At 51.3% G+C, this 18,831-nt stretch overlaps 1 protein-coding gene across 2 annotated transcripts in view; it reads left to right on the plus strand.

The window, feature by feature from the left end:
- Positions 1-18,831, plus strand: part of atxn2l (ataxin 2-like) — a 39,919-nt gene that overhangs the window by 6,370 nt on the left and 14,718 nt on the right. For both annotated transcript variants that reach the window (XM_084455907.1, XM_084455908.1), the window contains exons 5-15: positions 12-171; positions 2,599-2,720; positions 3,271-3,362; positions 7,844-8,056; positions 9,794-10,203; positions 10,344-10,430; positions 14,473-14,592; positions 14,788-14,868; positions 15,332-15,396; positions 17,411-17,703; positions 17,840-17,909. In XM_084455907.1, coding sequence (XP_084312033.1) covers positions 12-171; positions 2,599-2,720; positions 3,271-3,362; positions 7,844-8,056; positions 9,794-10,203; positions 10,344-10,430; positions 14,473-14,592; positions 14,788-14,868; positions 15,332-15,396; positions 17,411-17,703; positions 17,840-17,909 — 1,713 coding nt within the window. The remainder of the gene's footprint in view (positions 1-11; positions 172-2,598; positions 2,721-3,270; positions 3,363-7,843; positions 8,057-9,793; positions 10,204-10,343; positions 10,431-14,472; positions 14,593-14,787; positions 14,869-15,331; positions 15,397-17,410; positions 17,704-17,839; positions 17,910-18,831) is intronic.

An 18,831-nucleotide genomic window follows, 5' to 3' on the forward strand; every position in this document is an offset into this window, starting at 1 on the left:
TCTGTCCGCAGTGCGAGCTGGCGGTGGACGCCGTACACAAGCGTGGCGAGGAGGAGGGGCCTTCCCTGGCCCCGCCCAGGAGGGAGGAGATCACCGACACCATGATCTTCAGCCCCTCAGACCTGGTCACCATGATCTGCAGAGACGTGGACCTCAACTACGCTACCAGGGGTACGGAGGGGAGAGACCGGGGGAGGAGAGAGACCAGGGGAGGAGAGAGACCGGGGGAGGAGAGAGACCGGGGGAGGAGAGAGACCGCGGGAGGAGAGAGACCGGGGGAGGAGAGAGACCGGGGGAGGGGAGAGACCGGGGGAGGAGAGAGACCGGGGGAGGGGAGAGACCGGGGGAGGGGAGAGACGGGGGGAGAGACCGCGGGAGGAGAGAGACCGGGGGAGGAGAGAGACCGGGGGAGAGACCGGGGGAGGAGAGAGACCGGGGGAGAGACCGGGGGAGGAGAGAGACCGGGGGAGAGACCGGGGGAGGAGAGAGACCGGGGGAGAGACCGGGGGAGGAGAGAGACCAGGGGAGAGACCGGGGGAGGGGAGAGACCGGGGGAGGAGAGAGACCGGGGGAGAGACCGGGGGAGGAGAGAGACCGGGGGAGGAGAGAGACCGGGGGAGGGGAGAGACCGGGGGAGGAGAGAGACCGGGGGAGGAGAGAGACCGGGGGAGGGGAGAGACCGGGGGAGGAGAGAGACCGGGGGAGGGGAGAGACCGGGGGAGGGGAGAGACCGGGGAGGAGAGAGACCGGGGAGGAGAGAGACCGGGGTTTGAGATTACAACAGGATTAAAGGGATCATTCGCCTATCTCAATGTTCAACTTGTTTTCTGAGCACCTCCAGGCCTCTACACTGTGTGGATGAGTGCGTTTCTGGGTGAGAGGCTGTGTGGATGAGTGCGTTTCTGGGTGAGAGGCTGTGTGGATGAGTGCGTTTCTGGGTGAGAGGCTGTGTGGATGAGTGCGTTTCTGGGTGAGAGGCTGTGTGGATGAGTGTGTTTCTGGGTGAGAGGCTGTGTGGATGAGTGTGTTTCTGGGTGAGAGGCTGTGTGGATGAGTGTGTTTCTGGGTGAGAGGCTGTGTGGATGAGTGTGTTTCTGGGTGAGAGGCTGTGTGGATGAGTGCGTTTCTGGGTGAGAGGCTGTGTGGATGAGTGCGTTTCTGGGTGAGAGGCTGTGTGGATGAGTGCGTTTCTGGGTGAGAGGCTGTGTGGATGAGTGTGTTTCTGGGTGAGAGGCTGTGTGGATGAGTGTGTTTCTAGGTGAGAGGCTGTGTGGATGAGTGTTTTTCTGGGTGAGAGGCTTTGTGGATGAGTGTGTTTCTGGGTGAGAGGCTTTGTGGATGAGTGTGTTTCTGGGTGAGAGGCTGTGTGGATGGTGTGTGAGAGGCTGTGTGGATGATGTGTGTGTGTGTGAGAGGCTGTGTGGATGATGTGTGTGTGAGAGGCTGTGTGGATGATGTGTGTGTGTGTTAGAGGCTGTGTGGATGATGTGTGTGTGTGTTAGAGGCTGTGTGGATGATGTGTGTGTGTGTTAGAGGCTGTGTGGATGATGTGTGTGTGTGAGAGGCTGTGTGGATGATGTGTGTGTGTGTGTTAGAGGCTGTGTGGATGATGTGTGTGTGTGTGTTAGAGGCTGTGTGGATGATGTGTGTGTGTGTTAGAGGCTGTGTGGATGATGTGTGTGTGAGAGGCTGTGTGGATGATGTGTGTGTGTTAGAGGCTGTGTGGATGATGTGTGTGTGTTAGAGGCTGTGTGGATGATGTGTGTGTGTGTTAGAGGCTGTGTGGATGATGTGTGTGTGTGTTAGAGGCTGTGTGGATGATGTGTGTGTGTGTTAGAGGCTGTGTGGATGATGTGTGTGTGTGTGTTAGAGGGTGTGTGGATGATGTGTGTGTGTGTTAGAGGCTGTGTGGATGATGTGTGTGTGTGTGTTAGAGGCTGTGTGGATGATGTGTGTGTGTGTGTGAGAGGCTGTGTGGATGATGTGTGTGTGTGAGAGGCTGTGTGGATGATGTGTGTGTGTGTTAGAGGCTGTGTGGATGATGTGTGTGTGTGTGTGAGAGGCTGTGTGGATGATGTGTGTGTGTGTTAGAGGGTGTGTGGATGATGTGTGTGTGTGTTAGAGGCTGTGTGGATGATGTGTGTGTGTGTTAGAGGCTGTGTGGATGATGTGTGTGTGTGTGTGTTAGAAGCTGTGTGGATGATGTGTGTGTGTGTTAGAGGCTGTGTGGATGATGTGTGTGTGTGTTAGAAGCTGTGTGGATGATGTGTGTGTGTGTTAGAAGCTGTGTGGATGATGTGTGTGTGTGTGTTAGAGGCTGTGTGGATGATGTGTGTGTGTGTTAGAAGCTGTGTGGATGATGTGTGTGTGTGTTAGAGGCTGTGTGGATGAAGTGTGTGTGTGTTAGAGGCTGTGTGGATGATGTGTGTGTGTGTTAGAGGCTGTGTGGATGATGTGTGTGTGTTAGAGGCTGTGTGGATGATGTGTGTGTGTGTGTTAGAGGCTGTGTGGATGATGTGTGTGTGTGTTAGAAGCTGTGTGGATGAAGTGTGTGTGTGTTAGAGGCTGTGTGGATGATGTGTGTGTGTGTGTGTCCAGACACCTTCACAGACACGGCCATCAGCTCCACCAGGCTCAACGGGGACCACAAGGAGAAGGTCCTGCAGAGGTGGGAGGGGGGAGATAGCAACGGAGAGAGCTACGACCTGGAGAACGACGCTGTGAGTCTACACACACACACACATACACACACACACACACACACACACACACCTACACACACACCTACACACACACACCTACACACACACCTACACACACCTACACACACACACCTACACACACACACACACACACCTACACACACCTACACACACACACACCTACACACACCTACACACACACCTACACACACACCTACACACACACACACCTACACACACCTACACACACACACCTACACACACACACACCTACACACACCTACACAAACACACACCTACACACACCTACACACACCTACACACACACACACCTACACACACACACACACACCTACACAAACACACATGCACTGCGTCGTGTCACTGTGGAACCTGTGTGTGATTCTGTTCTCTCGTCTGTCACTGTGGAACCTGTGTGTGATTCTGTTCTCTCGTCTCACCGTGGAACCTGTGTGTGATTCTGTTCTCTCGTCTCACCGTGGAACCTGTGGTGATTCTGTTCTCTCGTCTCACCGTGGAACCTGTGTGTGATTCTGTTCTCTGTCAGTCCAACGGTTGGGATGCCAACGAGATGTTCCGCTACAACGAGGTGAACTACGGTGTCAAGTCCACATACGACTCCAGCCTGTCCATGTACACGTGAGTCCCCCAATACGCCCCTCACACACACACACGCACGCACGCGCACACACACACACACACACACACACACACACACACACACACGAATCCAGCCTGTCCATGTACACGTGAGTCCCCCAATACGCCCCTCACACGCACGCACACACACACACACACACACACACACACACACACACACACACACACACACACACACACACACACACGAATCCAGCCTGTCCATGTACACGTGAGTTCCCCAATACGCCCCTCGCACACACACACGCACGCACACACACACACACACACACACACACACACACACACACACACGAATCCAGCCTGTCCATGTACACGTGAGTCCCCCAATACGCCCCTCACACACACACACACGTACGCACACACACACACACACACACACACACACACACACACACACACACACGCGCATGCACACCAAGCCCCCAGGATTCGAAATCTAAAGTGAAGGCCTATTGAACCGCGCCATCTTGGCTAGGTTTGTAGTCATTTGGCTATTTCCGGTGACTTTTGTACTGCGCAGTTGAGCTTCTCTGGCCGACGCGCGTCCACGAAAAAGTTCACCTTTATGTGAAATGTAGACGCATGTTCTCGGCTCTCCCCGCTTTGATTTAGCAATGAAAACCGGCTTGCATATTAACCTGTTTTTGTCAAATATATCCATTGGAGAAATTATTTTTTCATCCAGGCATCTTAGTTTTAACAGGTTAAATATAACTGAACATGTTTTGTTTGCTAGTAGATGGTATTCATTCCGTTCGCGATAACGTTATTGCAGCCAGGCTAAATTCCTCCAGGGAGCCAGTGACCGGCGAGTTGAAGAGCTTCACTCCCCGCCAGCAGGAGCTTTGGCCGCGGCTACCGCATCTCGGATAACCCGCTGAGTTCGTGGCTGCTATTTCACATTCGCCCTTGATCAATCGAATCTTATCTCCGTATAAATACACATTAAGCCTATATCGCCTTATTCACCACAAAATATGTTTCAATCTGAGGTTATTTTCATAGATAGATTTTGCCTAATATACTGCCATGCAGGCTGTCTGCGCTGTCCCCAGCACCACCTTAACAGAGGAAGTTTGAAATATCTAAATATTCCCAAGCATGTGTTTCCATTCGTAAATCACATTAGCTGACCTGCCCGGACAACTGCATCTCATCCGATAAACATAGCCTATGAACAATACATCCATGATGGCAAGCCAGAACAGACACAAGTTCAAGTACCACAAATAAAGGAAGCCTATTAATTCTAACATCAACGGGGTCCCGGCTAAGTCTTTTAATACCATCCATCGTCATCCGCTTATCCGGGGTCGGGTCGCGGAGGCAGCAGTTCCAGCAGGGAGCCCCAGACATCCCTTTCCCTAGCAGCATCAACCAGCTCTGCCTGGGGAATCTTTAGCCGTTCCTAGGCCAGTGCGGATGTTTAATCAAATGTGTTAATGAAAATGACCACAAAAAAGGAGAGTAGTCAAAGCACACCGCTCAAAAAGGGCTTAATACATACAACAAACTGATCAGGCTAATCATTTTTTTAATGAAAATGACCACAAGACAACCTCCTGTGCATAGTTGAAATGGTAGTGGGATACGGTGATAAACTGGAGTGATCATTTGACAGCAATTATTATCCTTTTCCAGGAATGGACAGAAATGGGATATTTTTAGAATAACAGTAATTTATTCACATACAATGGAAAGGAGTTGATGTGTAGCATGAAGATGAAACGATACACTGAGTTTGGGTGTTTTCAGTCAATGTTGGCGTTGACCGCTTCTAGCTATCGAATGGCCGACTGGTGTAAGATGGATGGCCTAACGTTAGAGAGATAAATGTAGGCTATGGTTATGTTAATAAAGCTAACAATGATGTTGTAACATGCATGCAGCACTGCCGATCTGAACGATTGATTCATTATTACCATGGATCGGTATTGGGATTGATCAAGGGCGAGTGTGAAATAGCAGCCACGAACTCAGCGGGTTATCCGAGATGCGGTAGCAGCGGCCAAAGCTCCTGCTGGCGGGGAGTGAAGCTCTTCAACTCGCCGGTCACTGGCTCCCTGGAGGAATTTAGCCTGGCTGCAATAACGTTATCGCGAACGGAATGAATACCATCTACTAGCAAACAAAACATGTTCAGTTATATTTAACCTGTTAAAACTAAGATGCCTGGATGAAAAAATAATTTCTCCAATGGATATATTTGACAAAAACAGGTTAATATGCAAGCCGGTTTTCATTGCTAAATCAAAGCGGGGAGAGCCGGGAACGTGCGTCTACATTTCACATAAAAGTGAACTTTTGCGTGGACGCGCGTCGGACAGAAAAGCACAACTGAACAAGTACAAAAGTCACCGGAAATAGTCAAATGACTACAAATTTGCCAAGATGGCGCGGTTCAATAGGGCTTCATTGTTGATAGCGGTCAGTGAATGGAGTGGCTGTATCCAGTTCTATTAATACATCCATGATGCACACACACCTTCAGTGTGTCCTCACATGGTGTGTGGTCCGAGGGGCGGACCTGTTATTCCGGTGGCTGTCTGGTCCTGCGCCAGGCTTTTCACATGATTTATGGAAAACTGAAATGAGACGTGCTTGTTGTGTGTTTTTAAAGGTGCTCAGTCCGGCCCCTAGATGGGGCCGTGGTGCAGCGTATTACAGGTGCTCAGTCCGGCCCCTAGATGGGGCAGTGGGGCAGTGGTGCAGCGTATTACAGGTGCTCAGTCCGGCCCCTAGATGGCGCCGTGGTGCAGCGTATTACAGGTGCTCAGTCCGGCCCCTAGATGGGGCAGTGGTGCAGCGTATTACAGGTGCTCAGTCCGGCCCCTAGATGGCGCCGTGGTGCAGCGTATTACAGGTGCTCAGTCCGGCCCCTAGATGGGGCCGTGGTGCAGCGTATCAGATAGAAAGTCTTGTATACGGTGCCGTTCAGGGGGTGGGCCTCAGCGCCAGGTCGGCTTCGATCATAATAAAAATACATTCTGCATTTGCTCCACAGGCACGACACCGTTGACTATATTTTCTACACAGATAGTTATGACTCCCCTGGAACTATTTATTGCATATATTGGATTTTTTTTATTTTATTTTTTTTTATTTTCTTTTTACAAAAAGTGCAGTAAATGGAACAGAGCACCTTTAATATTAATGAATCAAACAATTGACTAAGTGAAAAGGCCTGGCGAGGGAAGTAGGCTGTTACACACTCTGTTTATGAGAACAAAACACTGTTCTGCCTCAGAACCCCCAAACGTGTTCTGAAGTAGAAGGAGAAGGAAACTTTACGATGGGACAGGGGAATGGGCCTAAAGAATGGGACAGGGGAATGGGCCTAAAGAATGGGACAGGGGAATGGGCCTAAAGAATGGGACAGGGGAATGGGCCTAAAGAATGGGACAGGGGAATGGGCCTAAAGAATGGGACAGGGGAATAGGCCTAAAGAATGGGACAGGGGAATGGGCCTAAAGAATGGGACAGGGGAATGGGCCTAAAGAATGGGACAGGGGAATAGGCCTAAAGGAAAGAATGGTGATTATATAATTTAGTGAGCGCTAAATTGATTGAGACTCGGCAGCAAACTAAAATGTCAGACAGAAATAGTCTAATAGTTGTTGTGAATTGTATTGCAGAAATAACCACCATGGGAAACTGCTGGGTTCGTTCTCGTGGGTTTAGAGATGTGTCTGATAAGTCAAAATACAGCCCACATGCTGCAGAACACAAGCATTCTCTCTCTTCCATCAGAAAACAAGCATTCTCTCTCTCCCTTCAAAAACAAGCATTCTCTGCTACAACTACACTACCCAGGAGTCTCAGCTCATTCCTACCTACTACAACTACACTACCCAGGAGTCTCAGCTCATTCCTACCTACTACAGCTACACTACCCAGGAGTCTCAGCTCATTCCTACCTACTACAACTACACTACCCAGGAGTCTCAGCTCATTCCTACCTACTACAACTACACTACCCAGGAGTCTCAGCTCATTCCTACCTACTACTCATTCCTACCTACTACAACTACACTACCCAGGAGTCTCGGCTCATTCCTACCTACTACAACTACACTACCCAGGAGTCTCAGCTCATTCCTACCTACTACAACTACACTACCCAGGAGTCTCAGCTCATTCCTACCTACTACAACTACACTACCCAGGAGTCTCAGCTCATTCCTACCTACTACAACTACACTACCCAGGAGTCTCAGCTCATTCCTACCTACTACAACTACACTACCCAGGAGTCTCAGCTCATTCCTACCTACTACTCATTCCTACCTACTACAACTACACTACCCAGGAGTCTCAGCTCATTCCCAGCACTGAAATTAAACCTGTTCCTCTGGCCTTATAACTAATATGTATGGATATTTCTCTCGCCCTGTCCCTCTCTGTCTCTCCTCTCCTTCTCTCCACTTCCCTCTCTCCTCCTCTTCTCCCTCTCTCAGCGTTCCTCTGGAGCGGGGCAGTACGGAGGGGTTCCGGCAGCGCGAGGCCCGTGCGACCCGCCTGGCCAGCGAGATCGAGTCCAGCCCTCAGTACCGCCATCGCGTGTCCCTGGAGAACCAGGAGGGCAAGAGCGAGGAGGAGAAGTTCAGCGCCGTGGTGCGCGAGCGCGACGACCGGGAGAGGGGGCGGGACAGCCCCGGGACCGGCAGCAGGTCAGCCCACTGGGGGTCCCTCTGTATGGACGGGGTTCACGGCCCGGCGTCAGTCGGCCATGCTGGAGGTTTTAGATAATGACTGTAGATGGCTAGCTAGTTGGATAGGTCTATCTGTCTATAGCTAGCTAGTTGGATAGGTCTATCTGTCTATAGCTAGCTAGTTGGATAGGTCTATCTGTCTATAGCTAGCTAGTTGGATAGGTCTATCTGTCTATTGACCTATCTATAGCTAGTTACACAGGTCTGTCTGTCTATCAGCCTCTCTAACTAGCTAGACAGGTCTCTCTGTCTGTCTATTAATCTATCTAGTTAGTTATATAGGTCTGTCTACTGACCCTGTATCTAGTTAGTTATATAGGTCTGTCTACTGACCCTGTATCTAGTTAGTTAGATAGGTCTGTCTACTGACCCTGTCTATCTAGTTAGTTAGATAGGTCTGTCTACTGACCCTGTATCTAGTTAGTTAGATAGGTCTGTCTACTGACCCTGTCTATCTATCTGGTTGGATAGGTCTGTCTACTGACCCTGTCTATCTAGTTAGTTAGATATAGGGTTGCAAAGGGGCAGAACATTTCCGGGAAATTTTCCATGGGAAGTTAAGCTCGGGAATGTTGACCTTTTTTGTAGCTTATAACGGCTTTTTTTCAACCAAAAAAAAAAAAGTATTTATATACTTATTTTAGGATTTTATCAATTTATTTGGTAGCCAGTTGACCCTGACCTAGTGTCCAGTTACACCCTACTAACTGTTGAGGATTCGTCACACAACCCGGCCAGTTGGCAATGTGAAAGGGAGAGACAACTCCTTGACTATCTCAGCTCACAACCATAATTCTACAAGACAGGGTTGCTGTTGTGTGACGAACTCTCAAACAGAGATTAAACTAACCCCCCTCAGGGAGCGGTGGCCCAATAGGCCCCTCCCTCTGGGATCGGGCCATACTCAGATCTGGTGAGACCACTGGTTCCCGGTGGGCAGCTGCACCGGAGCACAATGCATTAGACCACTACACCACCGCGCACCCCTATAACAGGGAACTTACATGTAGCCTAGTTGGGGGGGAAAGCAATTCTAGATCTTGCAGCATGATCTTGGTTGAAAATACCTGAATTAATGCAAATTCTGTTGAATTTCAACCCTGTTCTGAGCATTCATCCATCACATGCACAGCTAGTGACTATTCCTAGCATCCTGCACACTAGAGAGCTGTAGAATCCATTACAGTTCTACTCACAAATAGACTAAGCAAAAAATGTCATTTAATTTTTTATTATTAGAAATGTTTGCCTGCATGCCGGCTATGACAACACAAAATGTTTATATTTATGTCTGTTTATGATGAGGTAAATACAGAAGGTATAAATAACCCCCAAATTCACTTAAAAAAAAAAAAAAGAAGATATATATATATTTTTATTGAAGGAGAAAACATGTTACATGGGATACACATAAAGCAAGTTCAGTCCTTCGATTTTAATTCTCAGTTTATTCCCGTTAATTCCCATGGAAAGTTTCCAACTTTGAATATTCCCGGAATTTTGCAACCCTAGTTAGATGGATCAATACACAGACAAATAGACCTATCCAGCTAGTTAGCCTAAACCTAAGCTTAAACCTCCAACATGGCTGACTGTGAAAACCCTCTATAGTACTGTGACGTTATTACTGATTACTCTCTCTCTCTCTCTCTCTCTCTCTCTCTCTCTCTCTCTCTCTCTCTCTCTCTCTCTCAGGGAGGGCAAGTACATTCCGCTGCCCCAGCGTGCGAGGGAGATGGCCGTGTCCGGCGGCGGCATGAGAGGCGAGCGGGGGGCGGAGAGAGGCCCAGTGGGCGGTCCTGCCGGAGCCCCCGCCCACAACCGCCTGAGCGGCGGCGGCTACAGGTCCACCCCGCCCTCCTCCGCCACGCCCAGGCCCCCCCTGCCCTCGGCCTCCGGGCCCCAGCCCGCCGCCTCCTCCTCCCCCTCGGAGCGCAGCAGCCCGCTGTCCGGGCGATCGGGAGGGGGCTACTCCTCCCCCCACCACCCCCCACAGGGAAGCCCCAGCCCCGGCCCCACCCCCTCCCCTGCCAGCCCCCCCGCCCTCCCACACTCCCACTCCCTCCCGCTCGCGCTGTCGGACACCAGCAGACCCGTTAACGGAGGTGAGGGCGCTCCGTCTGTAGATGGATACTTGTGATAGATACTCTTGATCATCCCCGAGGGGAAGTTCCTTCAACATCCACATCATGCAAACAGAGAGAGAGGGTTTGAGCGTCAGCAGCTGTTCTGTCTTGTGTTCCAGTTGCATCCAGAACGTCTCCTAAAGCACAGAGAGCTCCCCCGACCAGCAGATCAGTCCGGACCCCCAACCCCCACTCCCAGAACACAGGTACCTCACTAGAACCCAACCCCCACTCCCAGAACACAGGTACCTCACTAGAACCCAACCCCCACTCCCAGAACACAGGTACCACACTAGAACCCAACCCCCACTCCCAGAACACAGGTACCACACTAGAACCCAACCCCCACTCCCAGAACACAGGTACCACACTGCTCTACCTCACTAGAACCCAACCCCCACTCCCAGAACACAGGTACCACACTAGAACCCAACCCCCACTCCCAGAACACAGGTACCTCACTAGAACCCAACCCCCACTCCCAGAACACAGGTACCACACTAGAACCCAACCCCCACTCCCAGAACACAGGTACCACACTAGAACCCAACCCCCACTCCCAGAACACAGGTACCTCACTAGAACCCAACCCCCACTCCCAAAACACAGGTACCACACTGCTCTACCTCCCTAGAACCCAACCCCCACTCCCAGAACACAGGTACCACACTGCTCTACCTCACTAGAACCCAACCCCCACTCCCAGAACACAGGTACCTCACTAGAACCCAACCCCCACTCCCAGAACACAGGTACCACACTAGAACCCAACCCCCTCTCCCAGAACACAGGTACCACACTGCTCTACCTCACTAGAACCCAACCCCCACTCCCAGAACACAGGTACCACACTGCTCTACCTCACTAGAACCCAGAACACAGGTACCACACTGCTCTACCTCACTAGAACCCAACCCCCACTCCCAGAACACAGGTACCACACTGCTCTACCTCACTAGAACCCAACCCCCACTCCCAGAACACAGGTACCACACTGCTCTACCTCACTAGAACCCAACCCCCACTCCCAGAACACAGGTACCACACTGCTCTACCTCACTAGAACCCAACCCCCACTCCCAGAACACAGGTACCACACTGCTCTACCTCACTAGAACCCAACCCCCTCTCCCAGAACACAGGTACCACACTGCTCTACCTCACTAGAACCCAACCCCCACTCCCAGAACACAGGTACCACACTGCTCTACCTCACTAGAACCCAAACCCCCACTCCCAGAACACAGGTACCACACTGCTCTACCTCACTAGAACCCAACCCCCTCTCCCAGAACACAGGTACCACACTGCTCTACCTCACTAGAACCCAACCCCCACTCCCAGAACACAGGTACCACACTGCTCTACCTCACTAGAACCCAACCCCCACTCCCAGAACACAGGTACCACACTGCTCTACCTCACTAGAACCCAACCCCCACTCCCAGAACACAGGTACCACACTGCTCTACCTCACTAGAACCCAACCCCCACTCCCAGAACACGGGTACCACACTGCTCTACCTCACTAGAACCCAACCCCCACTCCCAGAACACAGGTACCACACTGCTCTACCTCACTAGAACCCAAACCCCCACTCCCAGAACACAGGTACCACACTGCTCTACCTCACTAGAACCCAACCCCCACTCCCAGAACACAGGTACCACACTGCTCTACCTCACTAGAACCCAACCCCCACTCCCAGAACACAGGTACCACACTGCTCTACCTCACTAGAACCCAACCCCCACTCCCAGAACACAGGTACCACACTGCTCTACCTCACTAGAACCCAAACCCCCACTCCCAGAACACAGGTACCACACTGCTCTACCTCACTAGAACCCAACCCCCACTCCCAGAACACAGGTACCACACTGCTCTACCTCACTAGAACCCAACCCCCACTCCCAGAACACAGGTACCACACTGCTCTACCTCACTAGAACCCAACCCCCACTCCCAGAACACAGGTACCACACTGCTCTACCTCACTAGAACCCAAACCCCCACTCCCAGAACACAGGTACCACACTGCTCTACCTCACTAGAACCCAACCCCCACTCCCAGAACACAGGTACCACACTGCTCTACCTCACTAGAACCCAAACCCCCACTCCCAGAACACAGGTACCACACTGCTCTACCTCACTAGAACCCAACCCCCACTCCCAGAACACAGGTACCACACTGCTCTACCTCACTAGAACCCAACCCCCACTCCCAGAACACAGGTACCACACTGCTCTACCTCACTAGAACCCAAACCCCCACTCCCAGAACACAGGTACCACACTGCTCTACCTCACTAGAACCCAACCCCCACTCCCAGAACACAGGTACCACACTGCTCTACCTCACTAGAACCCAACCCCCACTCCCAGAACACAGGTACCACACTGCTCTACCTCACTAGAACCCAACCCCCACTCCCAGAACACAGGTACCACACTGCTCTACCTCACTAGAACCCAAACCCCCACTCCCAGAACACAGGTACCACACTGCTCTACCTCACTAGAACCCAAACCCCCACTCCCAGAACACAGGTACCACACTGCTCTACCTCACTAGAACCCAAACCCCCACTCCCAGAACACAGGTACCACACTGCTCTACCTCACTAGAACCCAACCCCCACTCCCAGAACACAGGTACCACACTGCTCTACCTCACTAGAACCCAACCCCCACTCCCAGAACACAGGTACCACACTGCTCTACCTCACTAGAACCCAACCCCCACTCCCAGAACACAGGTACCACACTGCTCTACCTCACTAGAACCCAACCCCCACTCCCAGAACACAGGTACCACACTGCTCTACCTCACTAGAACCCAACCCCCACTCCCAGAACACAGGTACCACACTGCTCTACCTCACTAGAACCCAACCCCCACTCCCAGAACACAGGTACCACACTGCTCTACCTCACTAGAACCCAACCCCCACTCCCAGAACACAGGTACCACACTGCTCTACCTCACTAGAACCCAACCCCCACTCCCAGAACACAGGTACCACACTGCTCTACCTCACTAGAACCCAACCCCCTCTCCCAGAACACAGGTACCACACTGCTCTACCTCACTAGAACCCAAACCCCCACTCCCAGAACACAGGTACCACACTGCTCTACCTCACTAGAACCCAACCCCCACTCCCAGAACACAGGTACCACACTGCTCTACCTCACTAGAACCCAACCCCCACTCCCAGAACACAGGTACCACACTGCTCTACCTCACTAGAACCCAACCCCCACTCCCAGAACACAGGTACCACACTGCTCTACCTCACTAGAACCCAAACCCCCACTCCCAGAACACAGGTACCACACTGCTCTACCTCACTAGAACCCAACCCCCACTCCCAGAACACAGGTACCACACTGCTCTACCTCACTAGAACCCAACCCCCACTCCCAGAACACAGGTACCACACTGCTCTACCTCACTAGAACCCAACCCCCTCTCCCAGAACACAGGTACCACACTGCTCTACCTCACTAGAACCCAAACCCCCTCTCCCAGAACACAGGTACCACACTGCTCTACCTCACTAGAACCCAACCCCCTCTCCCAGAACACAGGTACCACACTGCTCTACCTCACTAGAACCCAACCCCCACTCCCAGAACACAGGTACCACACTGCTCTACCTCACTAGAACCCAACCCCCTCTCCCAGAACACAGGTACCACACTGCTCTACCTCACTAGAACCCAACCCCCACTCCCAGAACACAGGTACCACACTGCTCTACCTCACTAGAACCCAACCCCCACTCCCAGAACACAGGTACCACACTGCTCTACCTCACTAGAACCCAACCCCCACTCCCAGAACACAGGTACCACACTGCTCTACCTCACTAGAACCCAACCCCCACTCCCAGAACACAGGTACCACACTGCTCTACCTCACTAGAACCCAACCCCCACTCCCAGAACACAGGTACCACACTGCTCTACCTCACTAGAACCCAACCCCCACTCCCAGAACACAGGTACCACACTGCTCTACCTCACTAGAACCCAACCCCCACTCCCAGAACACAGGTACCACACTGCTCTACCTCACTAGAACCCAACCCCCACTCCCAGAACACAGGTACCACACTGCTCTACCTCACTCAGTCACTCTGCTTGTCTCACTGTATAACCCCACGTAGCTATGAAGCCCCTAGATGTTGGAGTTGTTTCATTATTTCACCAACCTCCTCCTCCTCTTCCTCCCTCAGCTTCCCGCTCTCCCAAGTCCGCCGGGTCCTCCCAGGATTCGGTGCCCTACCTGGACACGTCGTCCGTCTCTATGCCTGCCCAGAAAACGTCTGGCCCCGCCCCTCTCTTCCCCGTAGACGGTAACGCTCACCTTTCACCCCGTGTCCATCTGGATCCAGCTCTGAGCAGCTGGGATGTGTCATTCTATACCCGGGTTTTCTTGTGGAGTAAAGGGTTCAGGTTCTGCCTGCGTCTGGAGCAGGTCTTCTGTAGGAGACGGGTGTTTAGTGGGAGGTGGTTTTAGACCTGCCCTGATGTGTCTCTGTCATCCACAGTCAACGAGATCCTCAGCACGGCGGCCAAGGAGCGATCTGCAGAGAGCCCCAGCAGCACCGAGGACGGCAAGACTAGCAAAGGTCCGTGTGTGTGTGTGTGTGAGGAAGAGAGAACATGCTATTTGTGCTATTCTAACAGTGTCTGTGTTCAGTAGAATATTCTAAGTGTCTGTTCAGTAGAATATTCTAAGTGTCTGTTCAGTAGAATATTCTAGCAGTGTCTGTGTTAAGTAGAATATTCTAAGTGTCTGTTCAGTAGAATATTCTAAGTGTCTGTTCAGTAGAATATTCTAGCAGTGTCTGTGTTCAGTAGAATATTCTAAGTGTCTGTGTTCAGTAGAATATTCTAGCAGTGTCTGTGTTCAGTAGAATATTCTAGCAGTGTCTGTGTTCAGTAGAATATTCTAGCAGTGTCTGTGTTCAGTAGAATATTCTAGCAGTGTCTGTGTTCAGTAGAATATTCTAAGTGTCTGTGTTCAGTAGAATATTCTAGCAGTGTCTGTGTTCAGTAGAATATTCTAGCAGCATATCTGTTCTTTTCCAGGTCCCTCAGTTCAGCAGAGATCACAGATCTCAGAAGAGCTGCGGAAATTCGGCAAAGAGTTCAGGGTAAGAGTTCCCCAGGTCCCTGATCAAAGAGTTCAGGGTAAGAGTTCCCCAGGTCCCTGATCAAAGAGTTCAGGGTAAGAGTTCCCCAGGTCCCTGATCAAAGAGTTCAGGGTAAGAGTTCCCCAGGTCCCTGATCAAAGAGTTCAGGGTAAGAGTTCCCCAGGTCCCTGATCAAAGAGTTCAGGGTAAGAGTTCCCCAGGTCCCTGATCAAAGAGTTCAGGGTAAGAGTTCCCCAGGTCCCTGATCAAAGAGTTCAGGGTAAGAGTTCCCCAGGTCCCTGATCAAAGAGTTCAGATCAGATCGCTCTATCTAGCTCAAACAACCGAACGGCACATTGGTTTAACACTGCTGTATGTGGATTGAAACATTTGCATTAACACTTGTGTTCAATGCGGTCCCAATGTGTCCCTGAGCGCTCCGGAGGGGGGTTGGCTGATCAGATCAGTCCTGATCAGGTCACGTGGTTCAGGACTATCGATGCAATCTGATCACCCCAAACACACGTTGATACCAGGTGTAATGAGGTCTGAGTGAAACAGAGTCCTTGTGAATCCTGAGTAGGTAGTGGGTTGTTTGTTGAACTCACTCCCCCAGGATAAAGAGCGCCCACACGCACCGTAGCTGCGTAGAGATGGTTACAGACTGACTAGTGGGACCCCTCCTGGTGAATCATCCTGGAATGATCCTGATCAGTCTGTAGTGTGAGACCCTCTATCCCTCTATCCTGATCAGTCTGTAGTGTGAGACCCTCTATCCCTCTATCCTGATCAGTCTGTAGTGTGAGACCCTCTATCTTGATCAGTCTGTAGTGTGAGACCCTCTATCCCTCTATCTTGATCAGTCTGTAGTGTGAGACCCTCTATCTTGATCAGTCTGTAGTGTGAGACCCTCTATCCCTCTATCTTGATCAGTCTGTAGTGTGAGACCCTCTATCTTGATCAGTCTGTAGTGAGACCCTCTATCCCTCTATCCTGATCATTCTGTAGTGTGAGACCCTCTATCCCTCTATCCTGATCAGTCTGTAGTGTGAGACCCTCTATCTTGATCATTCTGTAGTGTGAGACCCTCTATCTTGATCAGTCTGTAGTGTGAGACCCTCTATCTTGATCAGTCTGTAGTGAGACCCTCTATCCTGATCATTCTGTAGTGTGAGACCCTCTATCCTGATCAGTCTGTAGTGTGAGACCCTCTATCTTGATCAGTCTGTAGTGGGAGACCCTCTATCCTGATCAGTCTGTAGTGTGAGACCCTCTATCCCTCTATCTTGATCAGTCTGTAGTGTGAGACCCTCTATCTTGATCAGTCTGTAGTGAGACCCTCTATCCTGATCATTCTGTAGTGTGAGACCCTCTATCTTGATCAGTCTGTAGTGTGAGAACCTCTATCTTGATCAGTCTGTAATGTGAGACCCTCTATCTTGATCAGTCTGTAGTGTGAGACCCTCTATCCTGATCAGTCTGTAGTGTGAGACCCTCTTTCCTGATCAGTCTGTAGTGTGAGACCCTCTATCCTGATCAGTCTGTAGTGTGAGACCCTCTATCCCTCTATCTTGATCAGTCTGTAATGTGAGACCCTCTATCTTGATCAGTCTGTAATGTGAGACCCTCTATCTTGATCAGTCTGTAGTGTGAGACCCTCTATCTTGATCAGTCTGTAGTGTGAGACCCTCTATCCCTCTATCCTGATCAGTCTGTAGTGTGAGACCCTCTATCTTTATCAGTCTGTAGTGTGAGACCCTCTATCCCTCTATCCTGATCAGTCTGTAGTGTGAGACCCTCTATCCTGATCAGTCTGTAGTGTGAGACCCTCTATCCTGATCAGTCTGTAGTGTGAGACCCTCTATCCTGATCAGTCTGTAATGTGAGACCCACCTCCACTTCAACACCCGACTCAACGCGTTTTGTAGTGTTCAGTACTGCTATCTGACCACTTTGAAAGTCGTGTAGTCCGAGTTGTAGACAAAACCTAGCTAATCTGTGTCTTAACTCCGCCCACCTCTGTCTCTCTCCTCAGCTCCAGCCCAGTGGGGGCGGAGCCAGCGCTCCCAACGCCGCCACGGCCCCTCCCCCCGAGGCTGCCCAGGCCAGCCCCGCCTCCGACGCCAAACAGGCCCCGCCCCCCAGCCCGTCCCAGCCCCTCCCCTCCGCCTCCCCCTCGGAGGACCCCTCCAAGGACGGCCCCGCCGGACCCCCCGCCTCCGGGCCCGTTCCTGACAGGCAGTCTCCAGCGACGCCCCAGCCCGCCAGGACCCCAGGAAGTGATGACGCCAGACAGGAAGCGGCGGAGAGAGGCGAAGGCGTGGCCGAGTGAGTGACCGCGGTAGTGCTGGGATGTGCTCTGGTGTTGTTGTGAATGGATGCTGTGTACGGACATGTTTTGATACAGTAGACGATGTGCGTGTATCTTAACTTCCTGCTTCCTGTGTGTCACCGCTCTCCTCAGTCAAGTGAAGAAGTCGACCCTGAACCCCAACGCCAAGGAGTTCAACCCCATCAAGATCCCCATCACCATGGTACCCCCCACCTACACCACACTAGAACACACACCTACACACTAGAACACACACCTACACACTAGAACACACACCTACACCACACTAGAACACACACCTACACCACCACACTAGAACACACACCTACACCACCACACTAGAACACACACCTACACACTAGAACACACACCTACACCACACTAGAACACACCTACACACTAGAACACACACCTACACCACACTAGAACACACACCTACACCACCACACTAGAACACACACCTACACACTAGAACACACACCTACACCACACTAGAACACACACCTACACCACCACACTAGAACACACACCTACACCACCACACTAGAACACACACCTACACACTAGAACACACACCTACACACTAGAACACACACCTACACCACACTAGAACACACACCTACACCACCACACTAGAACACACACCTACACCACCACACTAGAACACACACCTACACACTAGAACACACACCTACACACTAGAACACACACCTACACCACACTAGAACACACACCTACACCACCACACTAGAACACACACCTACACCACCACACTAGAACACACACCTACACCACCACACTAGAACACACACCTACACCACACTAGAACACACACCTACACACTAGAACACACACCTACACACTAGAACACACACCTACACACTAGAACACACACCTACACTACCACACTAGAACACACACCTACACACTAGAACACACACCTACACACTAGAACACACACCTACACTACCACACTAGAACACACACCTACACTACCACACTAGAACACACACCTACACACTAGAACACACACCTACACACTAGAACACACACCTACACTACCACACTAGAACACACCTACACCACCACACACTAGAACACACACCTACACACTAGAACACACA

Source organism: Borostomias antarcticus, assembly GCF_949987555.1.
Source record: "Borostomias antarcticus genome assembly, chromosome: 22".
Lineage (NCBI taxonomy): Eukaryota > Metazoa > Chordata > Actinopteri > Stomiiformes > Stomiidae > Borostomias > Borostomias antarcticus.